The sequence below is a fragment of the Neopsephotus bourkii genome, unplaced genomic scaffold (assembly GCF_033783945.1).
Source record: "Neopsephotus bourkii isolate Nb327-2 ecotype Australia unplaced genomic scaffold, CSIRO-AGI_Nbou_v1 NB_1660, whole genome shotgun sequence".
In the NCBI taxonomy this organism is placed as follows: domain Eukaryota; kingdom Metazoa; phylum Chordata; class Aves; order Psittaciformes; family Psittacidae; genus Neopsephotus; species Neopsephotus bourkii.
The window spans coordinates 63,324-87,141 of NW_026902134.1; the positions used below are offsets into that span (position 1 = coordinate 63,324).

General features: G+C 59.3%; 4 protein-coding genes and 2 non-coding genes across 22 annotated transcripts in view; all 6 read left to right on the forward strand.

The window, feature by feature from the left end:
- UBAP2L (ubiquitin associated protein 2 like) overlaps positions 1–10,265 on the forward strand; it is a 26,249-nt gene extending 15,984 nt beyond the window's left edge. For 4 of the 14 annotated variants that reach the window (XM_061375232.1, XM_061375233.1, XM_061375235.1 and 1 more), the window contains 15 exons: positions 146–318; positions 1,319–1,511; positions 2,077–2,131; positions 2,562–2,736; positions 2,940–3,012; positions 3,638–3,833; positions 3,929–4,017; positions 4,744–4,797; positions 5,396–5,477; positions 6,565–6,782; positions 6,875–6,980; positions 7,951–8,018; positions 8,269–8,466; positions 8,906–8,956; positions 9,397–10,265. In XM_061375232.1, coding sequence (XP_061231216.1) covers positions 146–318; positions 1,319–1,511; positions 2,077–2,131; positions 2,562–2,736; positions 2,940–3,012; positions 3,638–3,833; positions 3,929–4,017; positions 4,744–4,797; positions 5,396–5,477; positions 6,565–6,782; positions 6,875–6,980; positions 7,951–8,018; positions 8,269–8,466; positions 8,906–8,956; positions 9,397–9,492 — 1,827 coding nt within the window. In that variant the 3' untranslated portion in view covers positions 9,493–10,265. Of the gene's footprint in view, positions 1–145; positions 319–1,318; positions 1,512–2,076; positions 2,132–2,561; positions 2,737–2,939; positions 3,013–3,637; positions 3,834–3,928; positions 4,018–4,743; positions 4,798–5,395; positions 5,478–6,564; positions 6,783–6,874; positions 6,981–7,950; positions 8,019–8,268; positions 8,467–8,627; positions 8,717–8,905; positions 8,957–9,396 lie in introns of those variants that run through there. The other 10 variants (XM_061375234.1, XM_061375237.1, XM_061375245.1 and 7 more) reach the window with 6 other exon arrangements.
- On the forward strand, positions 402–537 carry LOC133224072 (small nucleolar RNA SNORA58). The gene has a single exon (XR_009728759.1). It is a non-coding gene; the product is annotated as a small nucleolar RNA SNORA58 (small nucleolar RNA).
- On the forward strand, positions 5,163–5,298 carry LOC133224071 (small nucleolar RNA SNORA58). The gene has a single exon (XR_009728758.1). It is a non-coding gene; the product is annotated as a small nucleolar RNA SNORA58 (small nucleolar RNA).
- Positions 10,266–10,565: 300 nt separating the features above from the next.
- Positions 10,566–12,100, forward strand: HAX1 (HCLS1 associated protein X-1). 2 transcript variants are annotated; one of them, XM_061375247.1, is made up of 6 exons: positions 10,566–10,645; positions 10,754–11,072; positions 11,149–11,194; positions 11,267–11,382; positions 11,492–11,642; positions 11,725–12,100. In XM_061375247.1, the coding sequence occupies exons 1-6, from the start codon at positions 10,593–10,595 to the stop codon at positions 11,841–11,843; spliced, it is 804 nt and encodes a 267-aa protein (XP_061231231.1). In that variant the 5' UTR covers positions 10,566–10,592; the 3' UTR covers positions 11,844–12,100. The 2 variants fall into 2 exon arrangements, with proteins under 2 accessions (XP_061231231.1, XP_061231232.1); XM_061375248.1 differs by having other exon boundaries at positions 11,492–11,623.
- Positions 11,788–14,334, forward strand: AQP10 (aquaporin 10). The gene is made up of 7 exons (XM_061375293.1): positions 11,788–11,869; positions 11,979–12,683; positions 13,194–13,320; positions 13,406–13,543; positions 13,624–13,742; positions 13,823–14,040; positions 14,112–14,334. Exons 2-7 carry the CDS (start codon positions 11,979–11,981, stop codon positions 14,332–14,334), a joined length of 1,530 nt encoding a protein of 509 aa, XP_061231277.1. The 5' UTR covers positions 11,788–11,869.
- A 155-nt stretch (positions 14,335–14,489) lies between these two features.
- ATP8B2 (ATPase phospholipid transporting 8B2) overlaps positions 14,490–23,818 on the forward strand; it is a 103,012-nt gene continuing 93,683 nt past the window's right edge. Inside the window, exons 1-27 of one of the 3 annotated variants that reach the window (XM_061375166.1) lie at positions 14,490–14,765; positions 14,987–15,045; positions 15,577–15,690; positions 15,828–15,926; positions 16,055–16,116; positions 16,245–16,317; positions 16,629–16,699; positions 16,843–16,922; positions 17,129–17,287; positions 17,360–17,448; positions 17,523–17,719; positions 18,412–18,620; positions 18,805–18,848; positions 18,924–19,089; positions 19,170–19,358; positions 19,541–19,656; positions 19,806–19,970; positions 20,049–20,160; positions 20,281–20,386; positions 20,501–20,645; positions 20,729–20,912; positions 21,095–21,318; positions 21,576–21,659; positions 21,869–22,114; positions 22,292–22,430; positions 22,520–22,650; positions 22,737–23,427. In XM_061375166.1, the coding sequence (XP_061231150.1) occupies positions 14,735–14,765; positions 14,987–15,045; positions 15,577–15,690; positions 15,828–15,926; positions 16,055–16,116; positions 16,245–16,317; positions 16,629–16,699; positions 16,843–16,922; positions 17,129–17,287; positions 17,360–17,448; positions 17,523–17,719; positions 18,412–18,620; positions 18,805–18,848; positions 18,924–19,089; positions 19,170–19,358; positions 19,541–19,656; positions 19,806–19,970; positions 20,049–20,160; positions 20,281–20,386; positions 20,501–20,645; positions 20,729–20,912; positions 21,095–21,318; positions 21,576–21,659; positions 21,869–22,114; positions 22,292–22,430; positions 22,520–22,650; positions 22,737–23,024 (3,582 nt within the window). In that variant the 5' untranslated portion in view covers positions 14,490–14,734 and the 3' untranslated portion in view covers positions 23,025–23,427. Of the gene's footprint in view, positions 14,766–14,986; positions 15,046–15,576; positions 15,691–15,827; positions 15,927–16,054; positions 16,117–16,244; positions 16,318–16,628; positions 16,700–16,842; positions 16,923–17,128; positions 17,288–17,359; positions 17,449–17,522; positions 17,720–18,411; positions 18,621–18,804; positions 18,849–18,923; positions 19,090–19,169; positions 19,359–19,540; positions 19,657–19,805; positions 19,971–20,048; positions 20,161–20,280; positions 20,387–20,500; positions 20,646–20,728; positions 20,913–21,094; positions 21,319–21,575; positions 21,660–21,868; positions 22,115–22,291; positions 22,431–22,519; positions 22,651–22,736; positions 23,428–23,818 lie in introns of those variants that run through there. The other 2 variants (XM_061375165.1, XM_061375164.1) reach the window with 2 other exon arrangements.

The following is a 23,818-nucleotide window of genomic DNA, read 5'->3' on the forward strand; positions in this document are numbered from 1 at the left end:
GCTTCCCTACCTGGGTTGAACAGAGTTGATACAGATGATGCAAGCCTGGAACTACCATCACGTGCTGGGAAACGGGGATACTAAAGTCATTCTCTGTGCTGATCCCAGAGGGTGACTGGTCCTTTCTGCTGTTCCTTCCTTGCAGATTCCTGCCCTTGCAGTGGAAATGCCTGGCTCAGCAGATATTTCAGGGCTCAACCTGCAGTTTGGGGCATTGCAGTTTGGTTCCGAGCCTGTTCTTGCGGAGTATGAATCAACACCCACAACAAGTGCTGCTGTGAGCCAGGCTCAGAGCAGCCTGTACACCAGCACAGCGAGGTGAGGGCTGGGCACGAGGAAGGAAACATGAATCCAAGCAAGTAGCTTTGGAAGGGTAGCTGGTCCCATAGACTTCAGTAGTGCTGCATACTAGTAGACCCTTTCTGACTGTGCCATGGTCACAAAGGGGGGACAATGTATGCAAAAGCAAAGCCCAAGTTGCCAGCAGACTCATTCAGGCAGCTCTCTGACTGATTGACCTGTGGTACTTGCACAGAAAGCAGATGTTTCCTGCTGCAGTTAGCTGTGCTCCTGGAAGCACAGAAGAATCCCCAGTGCAACTGTTCTTTGTCCCTGGAGAAGAGATTACTACTTTTGTCCTGCTTTTTGCCTGGCAAACCAGGGGACTGAAGGAATAGAACAAGGGGTGATGGGCTCAAACTGAAACAGGCAAAGTCTGGGTTATATATAAGGCAGAAGTTCTTCCCTGTGAGGGTGGTGAGGCACTGACATCAGGGTGCCCAAAGAAGTGGTAAATGCTCCATGCCTGGCAGTGCTCAAGGTCAGGTTGGACAGAGCCTTGGGTGACATGGTATCCCTTGGGTGAAGTGTCCCTGACCATGGCAGGGGATTGCAACTGGGTGATCTTAAGGTCCTTTCCAACCCTAACTATTCCAGGATTCTATGATCCCATGAGTCTATGACACAGTGGAGTAGGTGTAGCTACGATGATAATACCTTTTCAAAGCAAAGCCCTCTATTGGGCTGACCCTTAGTATCTGGCCAGTCTCTTGAGTGCTGGGACCTGAGTGGTGGCAGCTCATGAAATGTCATCTAGGGCACAGAAGTGTGTGAGGGAGAGCTGCATCAAGGTGCCACCATCCTTCCGTGGCCCTTCCCTGGCTATGTTTCACTGCTTGGCTGCTTTGTGTGGTACTTTCGTGCTGATGCTTGGGACAGTTCATTTTTAAGGTTGAGATGAAGTCTCCAGGATGAGCAGCTTCCAGCAGGGCTGTGCTGGAGGAAAACACTCACTCTTCTTGTTTGGTTTCTTCCTTAGCAGTGAATCTTCATCCACAGTTTCGTCCAATCAAAGCCAAGAGTCTGGTTACCAGAGCAGCACAATGCAGACAGCAACATTTACCTCCCAGAACAGTGCTCAGGGACCACTGTATGAGCAGAGATCCACCCAGACGAGGCGATACCCAAATTCCATCTCCTCCTCGCCCCAGAAAGATCTGCCCCAGGCTAAGGTAGGAAAAGAGCTTTGCTCACCCTTTGTGCTGAGTAAGCACAGTGTGTGAAGCTCTGGCTTGGGGGAAGCTAAGTGATGTATTAAGTGTTTCTGTGATCCTCCAAGCCTCACCACATGGCTTGTGAGAGCTGCCTTCTAGCTGCTACCAGAGCCCTTAGTTATGGAAGTTCCCTGGGGCTGGGCCAGTGGGGTTAGCAGTGGTTGATAGCAGGCCATGTGTCCTGTCATGCGTAATTACCTTGTGCAGAGTGGCATTCAGGCTAAGGATTTAGTTTTGTCTGTAGGATTCAGTTCCGGCATGCTGCACACACATTCAGTAACAGCAGTTCTGGCTTGGGGATCTTGAGCCAGTCTGGCTACCAGCAGCAGAAGAGCTTCTTGCCCTGCTTGCTCAAATAAGGCACTTGGGGGTCTTTCTGGCACTGGGCTGGTTGAGCTTGGGACAGACCCCACACAGTGTGGTGACATGATGGTGAGGAGGGTGTTGACGGGGGAGCTAGCACTAGACCTGCCTCAGGGAAAGGAACTGCAATGCCCAGTACTCTTTCTCTCTTCTTCCTCAGAATGGTTTCAGTTCTGTACAACCCACGCCGTTACAAACCACACAGGCTGTCGAAGGTAAGAGTCTCTCAGTGCCGTGGGTGTCCTGAGCCTCTTGTGCTGCTCATATTCTTTGCTTCGAAAAGAAAGCTTTATCTGTACTAACAGCAGGTCTTTTGCCTGCTGGACTAGTTGCTGCCACTAAGATTATTTCTTTGCCTTGAGATGTGCAGCTTTCAGATGATGGATCCCTGAGATCCATGATGAGTCACTCCCTGGTGATAATAATTTTCTCTCTGTGAAAGGGACCTCATCTATAGGTCTTCAAGCTCTTTGAAGGGCTGAAGGCAGTGCTGGGGTAAAGCGAGAAGTACAACATAGTTCTGCTGTCACAAGTGTGTAACTAGCTGGCAGCAGTGAGGGAAGCCCTGCATCTCCCTGCTTTGCTGATCCTCACCACTCCATTGCCTTCCAGGAGCTGTTGCTAATGCAAAGCTTTCGTTGGCAGGTGCTACAGGCCCCACAGTGAAATCAGATTCCCCCTCTGCTCCCAGCATCACGCCTCTCAATGATGGGGTTTCTGCATCCTCGTTGCTGACAACAGCCAGCCAACACTCGACAGCTCTGAGCAGCCTGAGCCACAGTGAGGAGCTCCCCAGTACAACCAGTGCCCAGCTCAGCAGGTGAGCAAGTGTGGCGGGTGGCTGTCTGGAGGTGCAGAACTAGAAGCAGGGATCTAGAGTGGGCAGCAAAGTCTGTCTCATGTGATGGGGAAGACCAACATAAATCATCCCATCTAAGTAGGTGGGGAATGGGATCTGGGCTGGTGCTGCCAATGACGACTCTCATCCTTTGGCTTGACAACCTTTTATTCCTCCTTCTGCAGTACATTACCCACCCAGCAGAACAGTCTGTCCTCATCCACCTCCTCTGGGCGAACGTCAACTTCAACTCTTCTGGTGAGTCTGGTGTGCTTTAGTGCTGTGTATCCCCACTGGCACAGTGCCTGCAGTTGTGACAAGAGCTACCAGGCTGCTGGTTGTTCTGCTGGAGCTTGGATGTTTTATGGAGAGGACAGGGGGTTATGTCAGAACGCTGTCTGTGCACCTCTGTCTCGAGGCTTTTGACACCTTGCCTGTGTCAGGCGTAACATCCGCTGCTTCTGAGCCTGTAGCAGCTCTTGAATGTGCTGCAGAGTTACAACCAGGTGCCAGAGTAAACTGGCAGCTGCTGAAGTGCCACTGTTCAAATGTATGTTCTGCTGGAGCTCCTTCAGTGCAGAGTCCCTGGGCATTGGCTTCTGCAGCAGTGTCAGCCTCTCGCTGCAGATGCGGTGCTCAGCCCTGCTTCTTCAGCAGACAGGCATGTTGGGACACAGCCACATGCAAGGCTCAGAAGAATTAGGGGTTAGCTGCTGTCAGGACTTTGGACTTAAGCCAGATGCAAAGCAGGTTTCTTTGTAGCCTGCAGCAGCCATGTTCATTGCAGGCTCTCGGAATGGCCAGGTGCAGGCAGTGTCTTGCAGTGTTTCTGCACTCCGTTCCAGCTGTCTGGTCCCCTGACTCTTCTCCCTTCCTTCCCTAGCACACAAGTGTGGAGAGTGAAGCAAGCCTCCATTCTTCTGCTAGCACTTTCTCCACCTCCTCCAGCACAGTGTCAGCTGCCCCACCAGTCGTAAGTGTTTCCTCCAGCCTCAGCAGTGTCAGCAGCCTGGGCCTCAGCCTCAGTAGTAACTCCACCGTGACAGCCTCGACTCGCAGCTCAGTCGCAACAACATCAGGTATTTTCCTGGGTACTGCTGAATAGGATAAGGGGACGGGGGCAATGAGAGGCAGCTTCTGCTGTTTGCTACACTGGGGAACTTCCTTTTTCCAGGAAAAGCCCCTCCCAATCTCCCTCCTGGAGTCCCACCGTTGTTGCCTAATCCGTACATCATGGCTCCAGGGCTGCTACATGCCTATCCGGTGAGTGGGATAACCAGCTCTTTGCAGTCATGTCATGCCACTAGATCCCTCCTAGCTCTGTCTTCAGCTAGCAGGCAGGGATGTAGGATAGTAGAGAAACAAAAACAGCAGCACAGAAGGACTGCCTTGGATGGGAAGAGCCTGGACCTGCTGTGTTCCATAAAACCTGCTGTTTTCCTGCATGTTTTCCATAGTAACAGAGGAAATCCATGTACCTATGGGGGTAAACATCTGTAATTCTGGTCACTCCAGAGCAGATTCTGTGTCTGCCTCTTCTCTACAGCCTTCCCACCCTTTGGGGAGCAACAGCCCTTGGTCAGAGCACAGCTCAGGGAGGTGTGGAGCTGTATTAGCAACATGGCTTACAAAGGCCACACAGTGAGAACAAGGGCGGCAACTGCCACAAAATCACAACTGTTTTTCTGAAGACAAGGACGGAATTTGGTGTTGGAATAATCTCTAGAGGAACACTGTCAGTGCCTTTGTGGTCTGGAGCACTGTGCTGGGTGTTGGTGCTCACTCCTCATTTGAGCAGCATATGAAAGGGTTCTTGGCAGTGTCAGTCTGGTGGTGGTGAATGCTGGCTGCCTGCACCTTGGTAATTGTGTAGCCTCTGCTCATCTGCTTATGGCTTTTTCTCACATTTATCTAAATGCTTAATCTAAAATGAGGTAAGTGGCTTTATCTAGTCTGTGTCCCTAATGTCATCTCCTGCTCTTTTTCTAGCCACAGGTGTATGGATATGATGACTTGCAAATGCTTCAGACAAGATTCCCATTGGTGAGTACAGGGACATGCTGCTTCCACTGGTGCTGCTGCTTTGTGTGTGCAGACAGATCAGGCTGTGAGGTAGTCCTGAGGAGCTGACAAAGGGAGTGCTGAATGGGTGCTCCTGTGCAGTAGTGTTACTCAGCTGCTCCTTTACATTTGGGGAGTTAGGAGCATTGGTCAGTCACACTGCTGGTGGGACTAGGGAATGCAGAGCTAGAGCACTGTTCTGCTTGCCAGTGGTGCAATGAGCTGTTGTAGAGACTTGCCTCTGAGCCTTGAAAGAGGCAGTGACCAAATAATGAGAATGGGTTTATCAAGCAATGCCACATGTGTCCCTTGTGCTGTGGAGGGAAAAGTCCAGGCACTTTCAGGACTTGCATACCAGTAGACCTTATCTGGTTATTCTAATAGCCAGATGAGGGGGATGGTGCATGCTAGAAAGAAGCTGGGATTGCTGTAGGCTGTGATCAGCTTCCATGTGGCTGATTGAACTGCAACACTCCAACATGTTTAGTGGCTGCAGTCCAGAAATTGCTCTTTTCCAAAAGATCCTGCATTGCATCTTGGCACTGAGCTCATCAAACTTCTTTGGTTTTTTATCCTTCAGGATTACTACAGCATCCCATTCCCTACACCCACCACCCCACTGACTGGAAGAGATGGCAGCCTGAGCAGCAATCCGTACTCTGGTAAGAAAAAAGCCTGTTCTGCTTGCATATCCCATTAGGTGTTTGTGCTGCTGGTTCCTGGTTTCCTGTGCCAGCGCCTTCACCAGCTCCCTGCACTGCCTTTGGTCTGGAGCATGTTTCTCGGCACTTAAATTCTTTGTTCTCTCACCAGCCTTGGTAGGTGCATGTCCTCACACTGCGGAGTCCCAGTGGGCAGAGCTTGTACTGAGCTTTCAGGTGCTTTAGGAATTGTTGCACTCCATGAATGGATCTTTTCCCAGCACCATTTCTCCATCCCCTGCTTCAGCAGGAGCTTGGTTGTGCAGAAGTGTTTGTGCTCAGCTTACTGAGGCTGAAATGCCCAGCTCGGGGTGCAGCGCTGCTTCATGTGTAACTTACCGTGTTTGTCCCTGTACTGGACTCACTTGGGAGCTGGAAATTCACTGCCTTGCTGTGTGAGAGTGTTTGCATGGAGGAGCCACGCAGGGGCTCATAAAGAGCAGCCAAGATTGCCTCTCAGAGCCCTGTACCCAAGCCTTCAGGCAATGCCCAACCTGGGAAGGGAGTATTATGTGAGCTGCTGGGCCCTGTTTGATTCAGTGCCATCAGCAAGAGAGAAGGAGGTGTGAGCCCTGATGCAAATAGGGGCCATTCACACATCCTCAACTGGGAGATATTCTACTCTCCTCTTCATTGAAGAGCTGTTTGCAGGTAGGACAGAACCCCCAGGCTGCTGCCCTGGCCTGAGGTCTGGCTCTGGAGGGAGCTGAGTTGTGTTCAAGGCTGCTGCTGGCTCAGAGAGAGCTCTAGCATCTGGACTCTGTTGTGGTTTATCCAATACCAGATCACAGGCTCACATCAGGCAGTGCAGCACTGTAGCTGCTTTGGGCTTCCCTTCCCTTCTCAAGTCCTCCTCTCAGGGATGAGGACAGCAGTTAACAGCTCAGCAGTGTGCAAGAGTCTGAAGGCTACTAGGGCTGAAGTCTTCAGTAGCTGTAGGATGGGGATTGCTTCAAGTCACTATTGATCAGAAAGGTGGGTCCCGTTTGGGCTGAGCTGCAATGGGCCAGGAGTTTCCTTCAGTCTCTTCTCATCTTCTGTATTCCAGGTGACTTAACCAAATTCGGCCGAGGTGATGCCTCTTCCCCTGCTCCTGCAACGACTCTGGCCCAGCCCCAGCAGAGCCAGACCCAGACCCACCACACCACACAGCAGACGTTCCTGAACCCGGCGCTGCCTCCTGGCTACAGTTACACCAGTCTGCCCTACTACACAGGGGTACCAGGGCTCCCCAGCACCTTCCAGTACGGGCCCGCCGTGTTCCCTGTGAGTTCCGCAGGGGCAGGCAGTGGGATTTGGGCAGGAGGGGCAGTACAGAGAGGCCCCTCCTCACTCTCCTGCTGCTCTCCTTCCTGTAGGTTGCTCCTACCTCTTCCAAGCAGCATGGTGTGAATGTCAGCGTCAATGCATCAGCAACCCCTTTTCAGCAGCCCAGTGGCTATGGCTCTCATGGATACAGCACTGGTAAGAGACCCAGCATCTACCTCAGCAGCAGGCACTGACACTGCAGTTCCCAGTCTCTCTGGTCATCTAAGGGTACTGCTGTCTTGCACTCTGTGCCTTCCACTGTGCCCAGCAGTTGAATGGGTTGGGCCTTGCACTTTTATCAGGGGCTTTTCTTCTTTTTACTGCCTGTCTGTGATCAATAGAACACTAATTGTCCAGGATTGGAGCCTGGGAACTGGATTGACTCGTGTGTTGGGCAGATCCATGCTTCCTAGAGAAGTGTCCTTGATTCAGAGATCTGAGGAGGTCACGAACCTGCCACTTGTCTCAGTACTGGTGTCACTGGTTAATATCTGCCTGGGTTTGGGTCCCTCTTCCAGTCTTTAAATCCTGGTGTGCTTTTTCCACTACGTTAGAGACCTTCAAGACACAGTTTTCCCTTTGCGAAGCTAGTTCAGCTCTGTCCCGACTCACTGGTGCTGAGGCTTTCAGACCTCTTTCATTTCAACACCTGTTCTGGGCCTTAAATGACTGCTGAGGCTCTCCTCTGTCCCACCACCTTTGAAAACACAGGCTGTGTGCCAGTGTTGCCAGTTGCTGCACCAACTGTCCCGGCCCACAGCTGAGTCCCCTTTACATGCAGTTGCCTGTTTGACACCCAAGGAGCTCTCTTGCTGCTGTGCTACATGCTGGGAGCTTGTTTTCTTCTCTGTCTGCTGCATCCCCTACAGCTTTTCTCAGAGTTGCTGTTTTCTGGGCTCTTCAAGAACATGCATTTCTCTGAGTGGCAGCAAGAGGCATTCAGAAACTGCTCATGTCCAGAGTAAAAGATCTTCCACTGATACAGGCCCTCTGCAGCTTGGCCTCACCAAAACCCCGCTGCCCAGGATGCGTCTGTCTCTAGCCCTTCCCTGGCTGCAAGCCACTAGAGCTCTCCACCACCTCATGCTGGTGTTAGCATTGATCACTTGCCTTTCCTTCTCCCCAGGTGTATCTGTGACATCCAGTAACACGGGAGTGCCGGACATCTCGGGCTCTGTCTACTCCAAAACTCAGGTTAGTGTCTGCAGTGTGCTCAAGGAAGCCTCCCTGGGCAGTGAGGTGTTCCCCTTGGAGCAGCCAGGCAGGGAGAAGGGAAAGGCCCTTCCAACCTCGGGCAGCTCCAAGCCCAGAAAGAGCCATAGGCAGAGCTTCTGCTCCACACACTCTGACTTGTGGAGGTGGGAAGGGACACGCTGCTATCCCGGGACAGGGCAGCGCCACCCGTCACCCAGCCCTTATTCCATCATTGGCATCTCCTCCTCAGCAATCCTTCGAGAAGCAGGGATTTCACACTGGAACCCCGGCAGCTTCCTTCAACCTGCCTTCGGCGCTGGGCAGCGGCGGCCCCATCAACCCTGCGACGGCGGCAGCCTATCCCCCCACCCCGTTCATGCACATCCTGACCCCGCATCAGCAGCCCCACTCGCAGATTCTCCACCACCACCTGCAGCAGGACGGGCAGGTAAGCAGCTCCCCCAGCCCCTGGCCTTTGCTGGGGTATCTCCTAGGGCTTTCCCCCTGCCTCCCCTGGCCCCCCCCCCTCCCTCCCTCCCCTCATGCCCTGCGGCGGACACACGTGAACACGCGTGACACGCACATGCTCACACCTGCACATACACACAGGGCCGAGCAGAAGACGAGGTGAGGAAGGGCCGGGGTGTGCTCTGCTGGGGGGTCCTCGGCACAGCCCCCTTGCTGCCGGGCTGGACAAGGTAGGGTCGGGTAGTGCCCCTCCACGCAGACATGCCTGGTCTGCCCTGAGCTCCCCCGTTCCTCTTCAGGCCAGCAGCAAAGGGGTTACTTGCCAGAGCCACGACCCCGCCATAGCTTTCAGGTCTAACCGTGGATTTCTATTGTCATAGTTTGTCCCTTTATTTTTACATATCCTGGTACTGCAACAGCTTCCATATTTGCAGATGATACTGTGCTGCCAACGCCAGCAGGAAGATCAGGTAATGAACCTCTCTGATAATGCATTGCACTTGCCCTGGGGTCTCCCCCTGCCCCTAAGGCCCCCCAGGCTCACGTAGCCCCTTCCTTCTCCCCCGTTGGCCCTTTGAGGCGAGGAGAGAGGCCCTCAGGCAGTATGTGGACACACACACACCCGCGCGCACAGACACACACCCCTGCTCTAACCCTTTTCCCACCTTTCCCCCCCTCCCTGCCCTGCAGCAGCCCCCACAGAGCCGCAGGGGCCCTCACTGCCTGCGCTTCTGCCGTGGTGCTGCTCTGGAGGCAGGCGCAGAGCAGAGGGAGGGTCCTGTGGCTGCTGTGGCTCTGTGAACGCCGCAGCACCCGTGGCTCAGCACCCTGCAGAGCAGGCTGGGATTGGGACCCTAGAGGTGACAGTGCCGATTCCCCTCTCCATAACCACACACTTCTCCTCCCACAGAGCGGCTCCGGACAGCGCAGCCAAGGCAGCTCCATCCCCCAGAAATCCCAGGCCAACAAGTCTGCCTACAACAGCTACAGCTGGGGAGCCAACTGAGGCCGGGGCCACCCTCGCCCCCCACTCACTTCTGGAGGAGCATCCCACCAAGCCTGACACCGAAGGGTCCTGGGGAGGAGTGGTTGGTAGCAGGGCAGCCCCAAGCTCACAGCCCCTGGCAGGGCAAGCCAGCAGCCGCCTCCTCTGTCTTCAGCCACCTTTTCCTCTTGTATGTAATATAGAATTTGTATTTTTTTTTTCTTGGTTTTCTCTTTTTTTTTTTTTTTTTCCCCTTTTCTCCCCTCTCTCTGCATTCAGCCTCCGAACCGTTTGCCGTAGGGGCCTTTATTGGTTTTGACTCCTTTCTTTCACCCCACTCCACCTCCTGCTGCCCCCCAGAACCTGTCGGATCCAAAGGAGTGGAAGCTGCGAGTCGCCTACAGCAACCCCCCCTTATTATTAGGAAATAAGAACAGTAATTGATATGAACAGCATTGTAAGATGAATTAGTTGAAGTGGTTTTTTTTTTTTTTGTACCGTGTTCTAAATTTAATGGATAAATGTGTCTTGTATATAAAAACAAAAACCCCACTACGTCCTCCATGTCTCTCATTTCCTTGCTCTCCCTTTGCTGCCCCAGAGTGGGTGTCCTGTACCCCCCGATTTACTTTTGCCCCCTCCACCTTGCACGCTGTAAGTACCTTCTGCTTTTGGGCTCCAGGTTGGGGTTTTTGGTTGTTTTCTATGCAGTCAGATCTTGTCTTTTTTAAGTTCCAAACGCAGCCCCTGGGCGGAGGGGCGCTTCACTAAAGAGAATAAAGACCACAAAGTCATGTGTGCATCTTTTCCTCCCTCCCTTCCCTGCCTGGCTCCGTCTTTTTGGGGCACGGAGCAGGTTCTCCTGCCTCCCCCTTCCCGGGTTTATAGCGCCCTTCTGTGGCTCTTTCCCGGGCACCGGGATACCCTTGTCCCTGCCCCGGGTCCCGCCTCGTGCTGCGGATGGGGAGCGGAGCCCAGCGGGAGCGACGGGAGGCGGGAAGGTAGAGCCAGGCGGCGGGGCTTAGGACCCGGCGGCTCCCCTGGCGCTTCGCGACAACCGGCGGCGCTTTACGGCAGCGCGACGCGGTGGTAGTGCGACGCGGTGGGAGCGGACGGCGGCGATGAGTTTCTACGATGCGTTTCGGGGCTTCTTCGGGTTCCCGGGGCCGCGGAGGTACCGGTTAACCCCCCGTTGCCACCCTCGCCCTTCCCGGTTAAACCCCGTCCCCATTAACCCCCCCGGCCCCGGCTGCTCCGGTGTCTCAGCGCCGTGGTCCCGCAGGCCCCGGGACCCGCTCTTTGGCGGCGCGACGTGGGACGAGGACGAGGATGGTGAGGACGGCCCGTCTCTGGCGCAGCCCCCCCCGCACTTCGGCTTCGGGCCCCGCGGTGCCTTCGAGGAGCTGTTCCGGGACGTGGGCGAGCTCCTGGGGGTGTTCGGCGGCGCCTGGGCCGGGCTCCCGCTGCCTTCCGGCGGGCAGGAGGAGCGGCTGCCCCCCCCTGAGCCTGCATTGCCCAGCCCCGGCGAGGGGCGGCCGCTGCGGGACTCAATGCTGAAGCACCCAGAGAGCCCGGCCCAGCCATGGAGCCCCTTCCTGGGGGTGAGTGAGGCGCGGGGCCGGCGCTGGTGGTCGCTGGGGTGTTCTCTGTGTCACTAGTGCGTGCGTTGCTTTGCAGCTGGACAACGCTCCCCCGTCTCCTCCCAGCCTCAAGGCAGATCAGGGTGAGTGCCACAGGGTCCCTGCCCACCCTGCCCCACGCTGCTGTCACCATCTCACGTCTCCCCCATCCCCAGACCTGGACTCGCAGGTCTCCTCCGCAGGGCTGGGCACCATCCTGAGACCCAGCGAGCCCAAGGCTCACTCTTACTTCCAGAGCGTCTCTGTCACCAAAGTGACTCTGCCTGATGGGGTGAGTGTCCCCTGAGGGGAGAGCGGGTGACTGGGGGACACTGTCCCCAGTGCAAGGAGCGGAGCCAGGGCTCGTGGTGGGGCTCAGGGCTTGGTGGTGCTCTGCACAGGCAGTGGAGGAGCGCCGCACCGTGCAGGACAGCCAGGGCCACCGGGAGACAACGGTGACACGCCGGAGGGGGAACCAGGCTTTCATCACCACCACCAAGGAGGACGGGCAGAGCAAAGACTACCGAGAGGAGGTGGTCAATATGGATGACCGTGAGTGGGACACTAATGAGGGTGAGGGGAGCAAGGCAGGGCCCCCATGAGCCAGCTCTCCTTGCTCTCCTTGCTCTCCCAGGGGAGCTGGCGCAGTTCGCAGGCACGTGGCCGCCAGAGGACAATCTCCACCCTCCCAACCTGAGCGACCCGTCCTCTGCGCTGGGCAGCTTCTTCCGACGCTGGTTCTCAAGCTGGTAGCTGTGCCCAGCCTGGCTGAGCACCCCGTAGGTGTAATGGGTGGGGGGACCCTGGGTCTCACCAGGGCCATGGGGATGGATGAATGGATGGGTGGACACCAACAGCAGCCTCTTCTCACCACCTGTTCTGTTGCAGATGGATCAGATCCTGCTGGGAGCTGGTCTCTGGGGGCTGCCCATCTTCTGCAGAAGGACCCCTTGGGGGGCTGAGTGTGTGTGTGCATGTGTGTACAGAGAAATAAAGTCTATTTATGCTAATGGTGACCTGCCAGGCTCCTTCAGGCCAGAACCTGCCCGATGCAGAGCCAGGAACCCACCAGGTGGCTCCTGGGTGCAGGCAGTGATGGGCTGCTTTGTGCTGATCCCTGCCCACCATGTCTGGTCTCCTGTGCTCCTCTCAAGGGACCAGGCCAGGACCCACTCCAAGGCTTCTTCATTACCTTCATTAGCGCTGCCTGTGAGCAGGGATCCGGCAGGGAAAAGCAGAGCTCCCTGGAGCACACCCGCCTGTGCTGGCTCAGCAGAGCCTGGGGACCTGCGGGGGCTCTGCTCCTACCGAGGCCACACTGCTGTCCCCAGCCCCACGCAGGACTCTGGTCCCTGTGAGGCGTCTCCCTGTGCTGTGGCTCCGATTGGTGTAAAGTCTGCACGTTATCACCCAGCACCAGGGCTCATAAAACCTGGCTGGGAGAGAGCCCGGCATCACCGCTGCCGCTGCCTGCTCCTGGCCAGCCCCATGGGCACCACTTCCTTCTTGGCAAGCGCCCGGGCTCTGCTCCACATCCAGAACCAGCTGGTGCGGGAGTGCCTGGCTGAGATGCTGGCCGTCCTCGTGCTCATTGTGAGTGGGAAACGGGGGGTTTGGGGCAGACACTGGGGGACCCCAGAGCAGGGGGGTTTGGGGCTGCACTGTGCTCGTGAAGGAATTACCTGGCCTCCTGCTTGGACCTGGGACATGCTGCACCACAGTGGCTCGGGCACAACATGGGCACGGGAGCTGCCATATGGCTCCTGAGGGAGCAGGGCTGGGTAGCACGGACCTTGACACCTCCTGCCCTGCCTCAGGCAAAGGTTGGGGCTCTGGGGCTGCATCCTGAAGGGCAGCACCTCTTCCCCGCTGCCTGCTCAGGAAGGACACAGCAGACTTTGCAATTAGAACCACGATCTGCAGCAGTTACCACCTCCCTGCTTGCCTCTGTATAGTGCCCGAACCTGGAGCCAGGGGATGCGGGATGGAGATGGTGCAGGAGGCAGCACTGGAGCAGCCCTCACCTGCCTGATCCCCTGCTGCCTGGGAGCAGGCTGGGGGCTCGGTGAGGGGCTGTGCTGGAGCCATGTCCCTCTCCTGCAGCTCATCACCCTGAGTGGCTCAGCACAGATGGTCACCAGCTCCGAGTCCAAGGGGAGCATCCTCACTGCCTACCTGGCAGGCGCCCTGGCCGTCATGGTGTCCATCTATATAGCAGGGGGAGTCTCTGGTGAGGCTGGGGAGGACACCCTGCTCCCGCTGTCCCCTGGCTCCAAGGACCCCCTGCTCCCACCCCTCTCCCCACTCCGTTGCAGGGGCCCACCTGAACCCAGCGTTCTCCCTCGCCATGTGTCTCCTGGAGCAGTTTCCCTGGTGGAAGTTGCCCATCTTTGTGGCTGTGCAGACCTTGGCAGCGTTCATCTCTGCTGGAGCTGTCTACGCTGTCTACTATGGTACAGGGCTGGGGGCCCGTGTCCAGTGCTGGTGTCAGGGTGACTGGGGTCCCCACACAGGCTCTGCCTTTGCTCTGCAGATGCCATCCATCACTACAGCAACGGGACCCTCACTGCCTCCGGCCCCCGGGAAACCGCCTCCATCTTTGCCACCTACCCCGCTGACTACCTGTCCCTCTCCAATGGCTTCTTGGACCAGGTGGGTGCCAGGGTTGGCTCCCCCCAGCCTGGTGGCGGCACCGGTGCCCCCAGCACTGAGCTGTCACTCCGTCCCTGCAGGTGGTGGCCACGGCGCTGCTGATAGTGGGCATCCTGGCCATGCTGGACACCCACAACAAAAGTGTCCCCAAGGGCCTGGAGCCGGTGGCAGTGGCCCTGCTGGTGTTCTCCCTCGAGGTCTCCCTGGGCTCCAACTGCAGCTGCCCCATGAACCCCGCACGGGATTTTGGGCCCCGACTCTTCACCTATGTGGCAGGTTGGGGCACAGAGGTATTCAGGTGGGTCGAGGTAAGGGCGTGAAGGTGGGGAGCATGGGGGTGACGCCTTGCCCACTGTGCCCCGTGCCCAGCAGGGGCAATGGGTGGTGGTGGGTGCCGGTGGTGGCACCAATGCTGGGCGCCGCCGTGGGCTCAGCCCTGTACCAGCTCCTCGTGGCGTTTCACCACCCGCTCTCGGAGGGCGCCGCCGCAGCCGAGCAGAGCCCCCCGGTCCCCAGCAGCGCCGCCGTCCCCACGGACCCCAAGACCTCACCGGCAGAGAAGGACACCAGGAGGCCGCTGTCCCAGAAGTGACGCTGTAGACACCCCCTTTCCCGAGCCAGCGGCACCGGCCCCCCACGGCCCCCATTGCACCAATAAACGAGCCCTGAGGCCGTGGAAGTGTCCGTGGGGTGTTGATGGGGTCTCCATGGGGTGCCCACGCCGCGGCCATGGGTTGTCTATGGGGTGTCCGTGGGGTGCCACCCCCCGCTCCCAGGACCCCGCTGCCGCCCTCCGGGGGCCGCCCCGTTCCCGGTTCCATCCCGGTTCTCTCCCCCCCCATCACTTCCGCCGCCGCCCGGCGCCGCCGCGACCATGGGGCGCTGAGCCGGCGGCAGCAGCGCGGCAGCGGGAGCGGGGCCGTAGTGGCCCCGGTACCGGCCCCCGGCCCCGGCCGCCCTCCCGTTCCCCATGGGCTGCGGGGCCGCGGGCCATGGAGCGGTGCGCAGCCCGCCGGGCCCCAGGTGAGCGGGGTGGGGGGAGGCCGGCAAGGCCTCGGCAGGCCCCGGTGGGCCCCGGTACCGCGGCGGAGCGGGATGGAGCCGCAGCCGTGGCCGTGCCCTGGGGGATGCCCGAGGAGTGGCCGCGGGTCCGGGAGTCCCGCGGGACGGTGCGGGCGCGGCGGGGCCGGGCCGGGAGGGTTCGGGGTCTGGGGTCTGAGGGCAGCGGCCGGGCTGTGTTGCAGAGGAGGAGCGGCGGGTGCGAGCCAACGCGCGGGACTACAACGAGAAGTTCCAGTACGCAGTGAGTGCGCTGGGGGGGTGGGAGCGGGTCAGCGCCGGGGGGTACGGCTAAAATGAGGTGTTTATCCCTGAGACAATTGTGCTGACGAGCATCGCACGGCACTGCATTGCATGGCACTGCATGGCACAGCACTGCATTGCACGGCACTGCACAGCACAGCACTGCATTGCACGGCACTGCACAGCACAGCACTGCATGGCACGGCACTGCATCACATGGCACTGCATTGCACAAGACTGCACAAGACTGCATGGCACAGCGCTGCACTGCACAGCACTGCACTGTGGTCCCTGGGTACCAGCTGCTCCCTGGGTACTGGTTGCTCCCTGGGTAGAGACAGGTCCCTGGGGACTGGTGGGTGACCCAGGGGAAGAAATCTGCTTCTTGAGGAAGAGTTAGAGGAGGGGTAGGAGCTGCTGGGCTGAGATCCCAGGTTAGGGCCATGGTGAGCTGCAGCTCTCAGAGTGATGCTGGGGGGCCACGGGGGCCTCAGCAACTCATGAACCCCCCTTTTGTCCTGTCCATCCCCAGAGCAACTGCATCAAGACCTCCAAGTACAACATCATCACCTTCCTGCCTGTCAACCTCTTCGAGCAGTTCCAGGAAGTGGCCAACACCTATTTCCTCTTCCTCCTCATCCTGCAGGTGAGTGCTCGGGTCCTGAGGAGGCAGATGGGGCTCCTCCGTGGTCTCCTTCCCTGGCTGGGCAGCTGGGGGGGCCCAGGACACATCCTGCCATTGGGAAGTGTGGGTCCCCCCCAGCTCCCACTCTCTGTCCCCAGCTGATCCCGCAGATCTCTTCACTCTCCTGGTTCACCACCATCGTGCCTTTGGTTCTTGTCTTAACCATCACAGCTGTCAAAGATGCCACGGACGACTATGTGAGTGGTGCCCCTCTGTCCGGGCCAGGGGACTTGGGGCTGTGACCTCAGTGCGGGTGCGCAGGGGTAGGGCTGCAGGGCCCCATCCCCAGCGGGGCTGACGCCGCTCTCTTCCCCTCTGTACCCAGTTCCGCCATAAAAGTGACAACCAGGTGAACAACCGGCAGTCTCAGGTGCTCATCAGCGGAGTGTGAGTGTCACAGGGACAGGACAGCCAGGGAGGTGGCACGGCCCCCCCTGGACATGGCACAGGGCTACAGGCAGGGGAACAGAGCGCGGCCAACTCCTGTTGAACTCCACTGCGCTGTCCCCCTGCAGCCTCCGGCAGGAGCAGTGGATGAACGTCCGTGTTGGAGACATCATCAAGCTGGAGAACAATCAGTTTGTGGCGGTGAGTGTGGCCCCAGCACGGGAGCGGTCCTGGCTTGGTGGCGCACAGGAACAGTGGCATGGCACGGTGCTCCTCCGTCACCTCCTGGGGTGGACGTGTCAGGGACTTCCCTGCTGGGAAGTTGCATTTAGGGTGAAGCATTGGAGCTCTGGGGATTTGCCTGATGTGGGTCCTTCAGGAGCTGGTGTCCAGGGTGCCAACAGCACCATGCTGAGGACACCCGGTACTGGACCCCGCTGGCCCCTGGCTCCCCTGGGGAAGGTGTAGGGGACCCGGTGTCAGCAAAACCCTTCCCATATCTCTCCTGGCAGGCTGACCTCCTCCTGCTCTCCAGCAGTGAACCCCATGGGTTGTGCTACATAGAGACTGCAGAGCTGGACGGGTAGGTCACCCCTGCTCGCCTCGAGTGACAGGGGGAGGCGAGAGGTAGGACTGAGATCAGGGCAGGGCAGGAGCTGCTGGGGACCCAAACCTAGGGAGCATCTGCTGCCTCTAACCCCACGTGTGGTGCCTCCTTGCTTGCAGAGAGACCAACATGAAGGTGCGGCAGGCCATCCCCGTCACCTCAGAGCTGGGTGACACCAGCAAGCTGGCTCGGTTTGATGGTGAGTACCTGGGACCAGCCCCTGCGTTTTCTCCTCCATCATCTTGGCGTGGGCCCACCCTGGAGAGACCAGGAGCATCCCTGCACTGTTGTGGTCCTATGGTTTGAATCAGATCTCTGGGGAGCTGGGGACGGTGCTGGGAGCACTGGGATGGAGCTGAGCATGTGGAGAAGGCACGTTACAGCCAAGCCATCCCCTGCCCCCAGGTGAGGTGATCTGTGAACCCCCCAACAACAAGCTGGACAAGTTTGGAGGGATGCTGTACTGGAAGGAGAACAAGTACCCCCTGAGCAACCAGAACATGCTGCTGCGGGGCTGCGTCCTGCGCAACACCGAGTGGTGCTTTGGCCTCGTCATCTTTGCAGGTGGGTGGGGACAGCAGCCACCCCTGTCCTGCACACAAGGGGGAAAGCCCCTGAGACCCTTCCCTCCTCCAGGGCCTGACACCAAGCTCATGCAGAACAGCGGCCGCACCAAGTTCAAGCGGACAAGCATTGACCGGCTGATGAACACGCTGGTGCTCTGGGTAGGCAGGAGGCAGATCCCAGGGAGCCCCGGCTGTGGCCTCCTTTGGGCTCTGATGTTCTGTCCTGTCCCCAGATCTTCGGGTTCCTGGTGTGCATGGGGGTGATTCTGGCCATTGGCAATGCCATCTGGGAGCATGAGGTGGGCGTCTGCTTCCAGATCTACCTGCCCTGGGACGAGGGGGTGCACAGTGCCTTCTTCTCGGGCTTCCTCTCCTTCTGGTCCTACATCATCATCCTCAACACTGTGGTGCCCATCTCACTCTACGTAAGGTAGGGCAGTGACCGAGGGGCTGGGGATGTGCGAGGGGCAGGCACCAGGAATTAGGGGTGCCCTCTGGGGAGGGGAGATGGGGATGGAGACCCACGGGTAGAGCTGTGTGCATGGGGTGGGCGCGGGCTGCTCTCCTGGTGATGGGCCATGTCTGCCCTTGGGGATACCCCAAGACCTGAGACCCCACAGGTCCCTCGGGCCCCCCCGGCTGTGTCTGGCTGCTCGTCTCTCCCTGCCCTGGCTGCATGCTGGTTATTTTGCTCTGCCTTCCTGCAGCTCCCAGGCTCCTGCACTGTCCCCTTCTCTCTCTCTTTTAATTTCTCTCTCTTTTCGTTCCCCAGCATGGGTTCTGTCACCCTTAGCCCCGAGGTAAGAACGTGTCGCCCCCACCCCTGCCACTAGTTCATTGCTGTCTGCCCTAGGGGCTGGGAGGGGGTTTGGGGACATGGCCAGGTCGCCCTGCGGGCTCCCTCCTCGGTGCCAGGCCTTGCGACCCCAGCCCTGGCTTGGCGGTGGCTGTTGGTAGGAGCGGGTGCAGGCCAGCCCCGGGGAAGGGTGCGGGAGCCAGCAGGTAGCATGGGGGCCCTGGGTGCGGGGTGACCCAGGCAGTGGGGGCCTGGGGAGGGGGGGTGCCCGTCACTGGCCCAGCAGAGCTGCCATGGCCCGGTGACACGTGGCTGTCCCCCCGCAGTGTGGAGGTGATCCGCCTCGGGCACAGCTACTTCATCAACTGGGACAAGAAGATGTACTGTGCCAAGCGGCGGACACCAGCCGAGGCTCGGACCACCACCCTCAATGAGGAGCTGGGGCAGGTGGAGTACATCTTCTCTGACAAGACTGGCACCCTCACCCAGAACATCATGGTCTTCAGCAAGTGCTCTGTGAACGGGCACAGCTACGGTGAGCGCAGGGCACCGGGGGTGGGCTGGGCATGCCCGCAGGGGGTGGCTGCACCAGGTCCCCTCCTGCAGACCCTGGGGGATGAGAGGGCTCAGCCATAGCATGGGGGCACCCCTGGGCATGGGTGCTGGTGGAGCCACAGCGGTGGGGCCCTTTCCTGGTTAACCTGTGCCCTGGTTCACAGGTGATGCGCAGGAAATGCTGGGCCACAAGGCAGAGCTGGGAGAGGTGAGAGTGCCACAGGGCTGGTGCCTGGCCGTGCTGCTGCCTGCAGCGGCGTAACCTCACCTCTGTCCCTGCCAGCGGCCAGAGCCGGTTGACTTCTCCTTCAACCCACTGGCGGACCCCCGGTTCCAGTTCTGGGACCCCAGCCTGCTGGAAGCCATCAAGCTGGGCGAGCCCCACGTGCATGAGTTCTTCCGTCTGCTCTCACTCTGCCACACCGTCATGTCCGAGGAGAAGAGCGAAGGTGGGTGCAGAGGACAGGACCTGTCCCTGCTCCCTGCGTGCCTTGGGCTGTGGCACAGCCTCACCCCTTTCTGTCCCCAGGGGAGCTCTATTACAAAGCTCAGTCCCCAGACGAGGGAGCCCTGGTCACAGCCGCCAGGAACTTCGGCTTTGTGTTCCGGTCCCGTACCCCCAAGACAATCACGGTGCACGAGCTGGGCCGAGCCATCACGTACCAGCTGCTGGCCATCCTGGACTTCAACAACATCCGCAAGCGCATGTCTGTCATCGGTGAGACCCTGCGCCCGGCACAGTGGCTGGGAGGGCTGTGGGCTTGCAGCGGTGGGCTTGGGGACCAGCCCCATGCAAATGGTGACATGACTGCAGAGGCATCATCGGCTCAGGGCTGGAGGTAGGGGTGGGACCTGCTCCTGCTCCCCTGCGCCAGGCAGCTTGTGCCCTGCTCCCCACAGTGCGCAGCCCCGAAGGCAAGATCCGGCTGTACTGCAAGGGTGCTGACACCATCCTGCTGGAGCGCCTCCACCCCATCAACCACGACCTGACCAATGTCACCACTGACCACCTCAATGTGAGTGTGGCAGGGTCCTGCTGCAGGGCTGCGGAGGGAAGAGGGGCTGCCCACAGGTGTGGAGCCTGGCTTGTGCCCTGCCCTGGAGGCCATCAGGGTCTGGGGACACCATCAGGGTCTGTCCCTTCACCCAACTCCGGCCACTGCAGGAATATGCTGGCGAGGGGCTGCGGACACTGGTGCTGGCCTACAAAGACTTGGAGGAGAGCTACTACGAGGAGTGGTCTGAGCGGCTGCACCGAGCCAGCAGTGCCCATGAGGCCCGGGAGGATCGCCTGGCTCAGCTCTACGATGAGGTGGAGCACGATATGATGGTATGTGGGGCTGGGGGCACTGGGGAGTGGGAAGGAGCTGGGGGGCAGCCTGACTCCCTGCCTCTTTGGGTCCTCCAGCTGCTTGGAGCCACGGCCATCGAGGACAAACTGCAGCAGGGGGTCCCTGAAACCATCGCCATCCTGACACTGGCTAACATCAAGATCTGGGTGCTGACGGGGGACAAACAGGGTGAGCAGTGCTGGGGTGCGGGTCTGGGCTGGCTGGAGATGAGGCTGTTTTCCTGGGGCAGTGGGACATGTGCTCCTCCCCGGGCTAGGCCTGGCTCAGCCCCTGGTTTCCCATGCCCAGAAACAGCCGTGAACATCGGCTACTCCTGCAAGATGCTGACAGATGACATGACCGAGGTGTTTGTGGTCACAGGCCACACTGTGCTGGAGGTGCGAGAGGAGCTCAGGTGAGGGCTGGGGGCAGAGGACATGTGTGAGGCTGGCATGGGGCACAGCTGCATGCAGGGAGCTGGGGGATCCAGAAGGGCCCTCACTCGAGGCCCCCTGACCCTTCTCCTCAGGAAAGCCCGGGAGAAGATGATGGATGCATCACGCTCCACAAGCAATGGCTTCTCCTACCAGGAGAAACTCTCCTCTTCCAAGCTCACCTCTGTGCTGGAAGCCATCACTGGTGAATATGCCCTGGTCATCAGTGGGCACAGCCTGGTAGGGACCTGGGAGCGTGGCTGGATGGGGCACAGTGCTCGGTTCTGGGCTGTGTCCCCAGTGTCCTCCTGCTCTTCTTGCAGGCCCACGCGCTGGAAGCTGACATGGAGGTGGAGTTCCTGGAGACGGCGTGTGCCTGCAAGGCTGTCATCTGCTGCCGTGTCACACCCCTGCAGAAGGCCCAGGTGGTGGAGCTGGTGAAGAAGTACAAGAAAGCTGTGACCCTGGCCATCGGGGATGGCGCCAACGATGTCAGCATGATCAAGAGTGAGTGCCAGGGCCGGGGCAGCAGCAGGAGGGACAGATCCCCCCTTGCACCATCCCATGGCAGCCTCTGCCCTTGCCCCTTTGTGCCCTGCAGGAACACAGTCCCAGTGGGGAGGTGCCAGCCCTGCTCCCTGTGCTCCCGGCAGAGCCCTCCTCACCCCACGTGTCTCTTCCCTCCACAGCCGCCCACATCGGGGTGGGCATCAGTGGGCAGGAGGGCATCCAGGCAGTGCTGGCCTCCGACTACTCTTTCTCCCAGTTCAAGTTCCTGCAGCGCCTGCTGCTGGTGCACGGACGCTGGTCCTACCTACGCATGTGCAAGTTCCTCTGCTACTTCTTCTACAAGAACTTTGCCTTCACCATGGTCCACTTCTGGTTTGGCTTCTTCTGCGGCTTCTCGGCACAGGTGGGTTGTTGGCTCCTCACGCTTGGAGTTGGAGAGGGTTTGCCCACAGGACCCCTCTGCTCTGAGGCATGCCCCCGTCCCCAGGCTCCCAGTGGGGGCCTCATCCTGCACCTGCAGGCACAGCCTGGGATCCCTCCGAAGCGTGGCAGCATGTGGTGGGCGTGAGGAGCCCGGGGCATTGCACTGCTTGGGGTGGGCACAGGGACAGCGGGGTACAGAGCAGTCTGGTGTCCCCCTGAGCCCTCCATTCCATGCAGACTGTGTACGACCAGTACTTCATCACGCTCTACAACATCGTCTACACGTCGCTGCCCGTGCTCGCCATGGGGGTATTTGACCAGGTACAGTGGGGAGCAGTGCAGGGGCTCCCTGGGTGCACAAGTTGCTGGCCCCTGTGTGGCCCATCTGCAGGAGGAAGGGCTGCCCGGGTGCCTGGGCTGAGCTGACCTTGTCTGTTCACGGTCAGCGGTGAAGGCTGGCCCAGCCCCAGGGAGCAGGTTCTGCCTGCCTGGGGCTGCAGGAAGGTGCCCAGTGTGCCCTGTGTCCCCAGGACGTGCCAGAGCAGCGGAGCATGGAGTACCCCAAGCTCTATGAGCCCGGACAGCTGAACCTGCTCTTCAACAAACGGGAGTTCTTCATCTGCATCGCCCAGGGCATCTACACTTCTGTCCTCATGTTCTTCATCCCCTACGGTGTCTTTGCTGACGCCACCCGCGATGATGGAGCTCAGCTGGCTGACTACCAGTCCTTCGCTGTCACTGTCGCCACCTCCCTCGTGATTGTCGTCAGCGTGCAGGTAGGGACATGGCTGCTTACAGGGAGCTGGCAGGTAGGGATGTGGCTGCTCAGTCTCTGCCCCTCACCTGCAACACGAAGAGCTGCTGAAGGCTTGGGTCCCATCCTGCCCCACGGCCATGCTCCGTGCACCACGGCTGCTCCCTGAGCCCTGCTTCTTCCTTCCCCTCTCTACCAGATTGGGCTGGACACGGGCTTCTGGACAGCCATCAACCACTTCTTCATCTGGGGCAGCCTCGCCGCCTACTTCGCCATCCTGTTTGCCATGCACAGCGATGGACTCTTCCAGATGTTCCCCAACCAGTTCCGCTTTGTGGGTGAGTGCCAGGGGAGCTGAGCGATGCACCCCACCCAGCGGCATGCTACACCAGCCCAGCCCTGCCTAGCCTCATGCTCTCCCCCCCAGGTAATGCACAGAACACGCTGGCTCAGCCCACAGTCTGGTTGACCATCGCCCTCACCACCGTGGTCTGCATCATGCCCGTTGTGGCCTTTCGCTTCCTCAAGCTGGACCTGAAGCCTGAACTCTCAGACACGGTGGGAGCACGTGACCATAGGGGGTGGCCATGGGGGGATGTCCTCTTCCCTGGGGGTCCCTGACGTGTCCCCGGTGCTGTCCTCAGGTGCGCTACACTCAGCTCGTGCGGAAGAAGCAGAAGACCCAGCACCGGTGCATGCGGCGTGCAGGGCCTGTGGGCTCCCGCCGCTCCGGCTACGCCTTCTCCCACCAGGAGGGCTTCGGGGAGCTCATCATGTCCGGTAAGAACATGCGGCTCAGCTCCCTGGCGCTCTCCAGCTTCACGGCCCGGCCCAGCACCGGCTGGATCGAGACCCTGCGCAAGAAGAAGGGCAGCGACAGCAGCACTGCGGGCAGCCCCAGCAGCGCCGCCAGCAAGACTCTCAAGGTGTGAGGCTGGGGAAGGGGGTGCCACGTCCCCTCCCATGCAGCCAGGGATCCCCCTTCTCTCGCAGTGCCCTGGGGGGGCCCAAGCAGGAGGACAGAGGCCATGTGTGCCCCTGAGGTGGTGGTGGAGTTTGGACTGTCATGGCATAACCAAAAAGTCCTTTTTCCCCATCCCTGGGAGGGATGGATGCACGGACGCTGCCCCTGGCAGCCCCCCTGGGCTGCTTCTCTGTCAGTATTCACCTCCACGGAGTGCAAGTACCCCATCACACGTGAATGTATCATGCCAGAGACACCGCCGCGGGCAGGCACAGGGGGGTTGGGGTGCTGTGACAGCAGCCTCCCTCTTCCCTCTCCCCCCCGGGTCTTCTTTTTATATCAAAATAGAGAAAAAAAAAACACCAAAAGAAACCCACAAAAAAACCACACAAAACCGACAAGGAAGGACAAACTCCTCGACTGCTTCGCTCTGTGTTGCACACGGTGATGGAGAGAGCGGGGGAGGCCGTGGCCGGGGGCGCTCCGGAGCCGCGGGATGGGCTGGGAAAGGGGAAGCGCTCCCCGGGTCCTTCCCTGTCTCTACGGGAGCAGCCGCCGTGATTCACTCCCACGCCCAACACCGGGCTCTTGCACAACCCTCAGCCTCCGCTTCCTCCCTGCTCTTCCTTCCCGCGCCAGCTCCCGGGGTCCCCACCGGAGGATCCCGGGGGGGGGGGGGGGGGGGGGGTTGGGGGTCTCTGTGATACCAAAGAGGAATCCGGTTCAAAACGGGCTCTGGCTTGGCCTGGAGTCGATTTTTCG

Excerpts from the sequence above, each read along its gene's own strand:
- HAX1 (XM_061375247.1), top strand. The coding sequence starts at position 10,593 with ATGAGTTTCTACGATGCGTTTCGGGGCTTCTTCGGGTTCCCGGGGCCG. Across the intron at positions 11,073-11,148 it reads CATGGAGCCCCTTCCTGGGG|CTGGACAACGCTCCCCCGTC; the intron begins GTGAGTGAGGCG and ends GTTGCTTTGCAG. Across the intron at positions 11,643-11,724 it reads GGTGGTCAATATGGATGACC|GGGAGCTGGCGCAGTTCGCA; the intron begins GTGAGTGGGACA and ends TTGCTCTCCCAG.
- AQP10 (XM_061375293.1), top strand. The coding sequence starts at position 11,979 with ATGGATCAGATCCTGCTGGGAGCTGGTCTCTGGGGGCTGCCCATCTTC. Across the intron at positions 13,321-13,405 it reads TATAGCAGGGGGAGTCTCTG|GGGCCCACCTGAACCCAGCG; the intron begins GTGAGGCTGGGG and ends ACTCCGTTGCAG. Across the intron at positions 14,041-14,111 it reads TGGGGCACAGAGGTATTCAG|CAGGGGCAATGGGTGGTGGT; the intron begins GTGGGTCGAGGT and ends CCCCGTGCCCAG.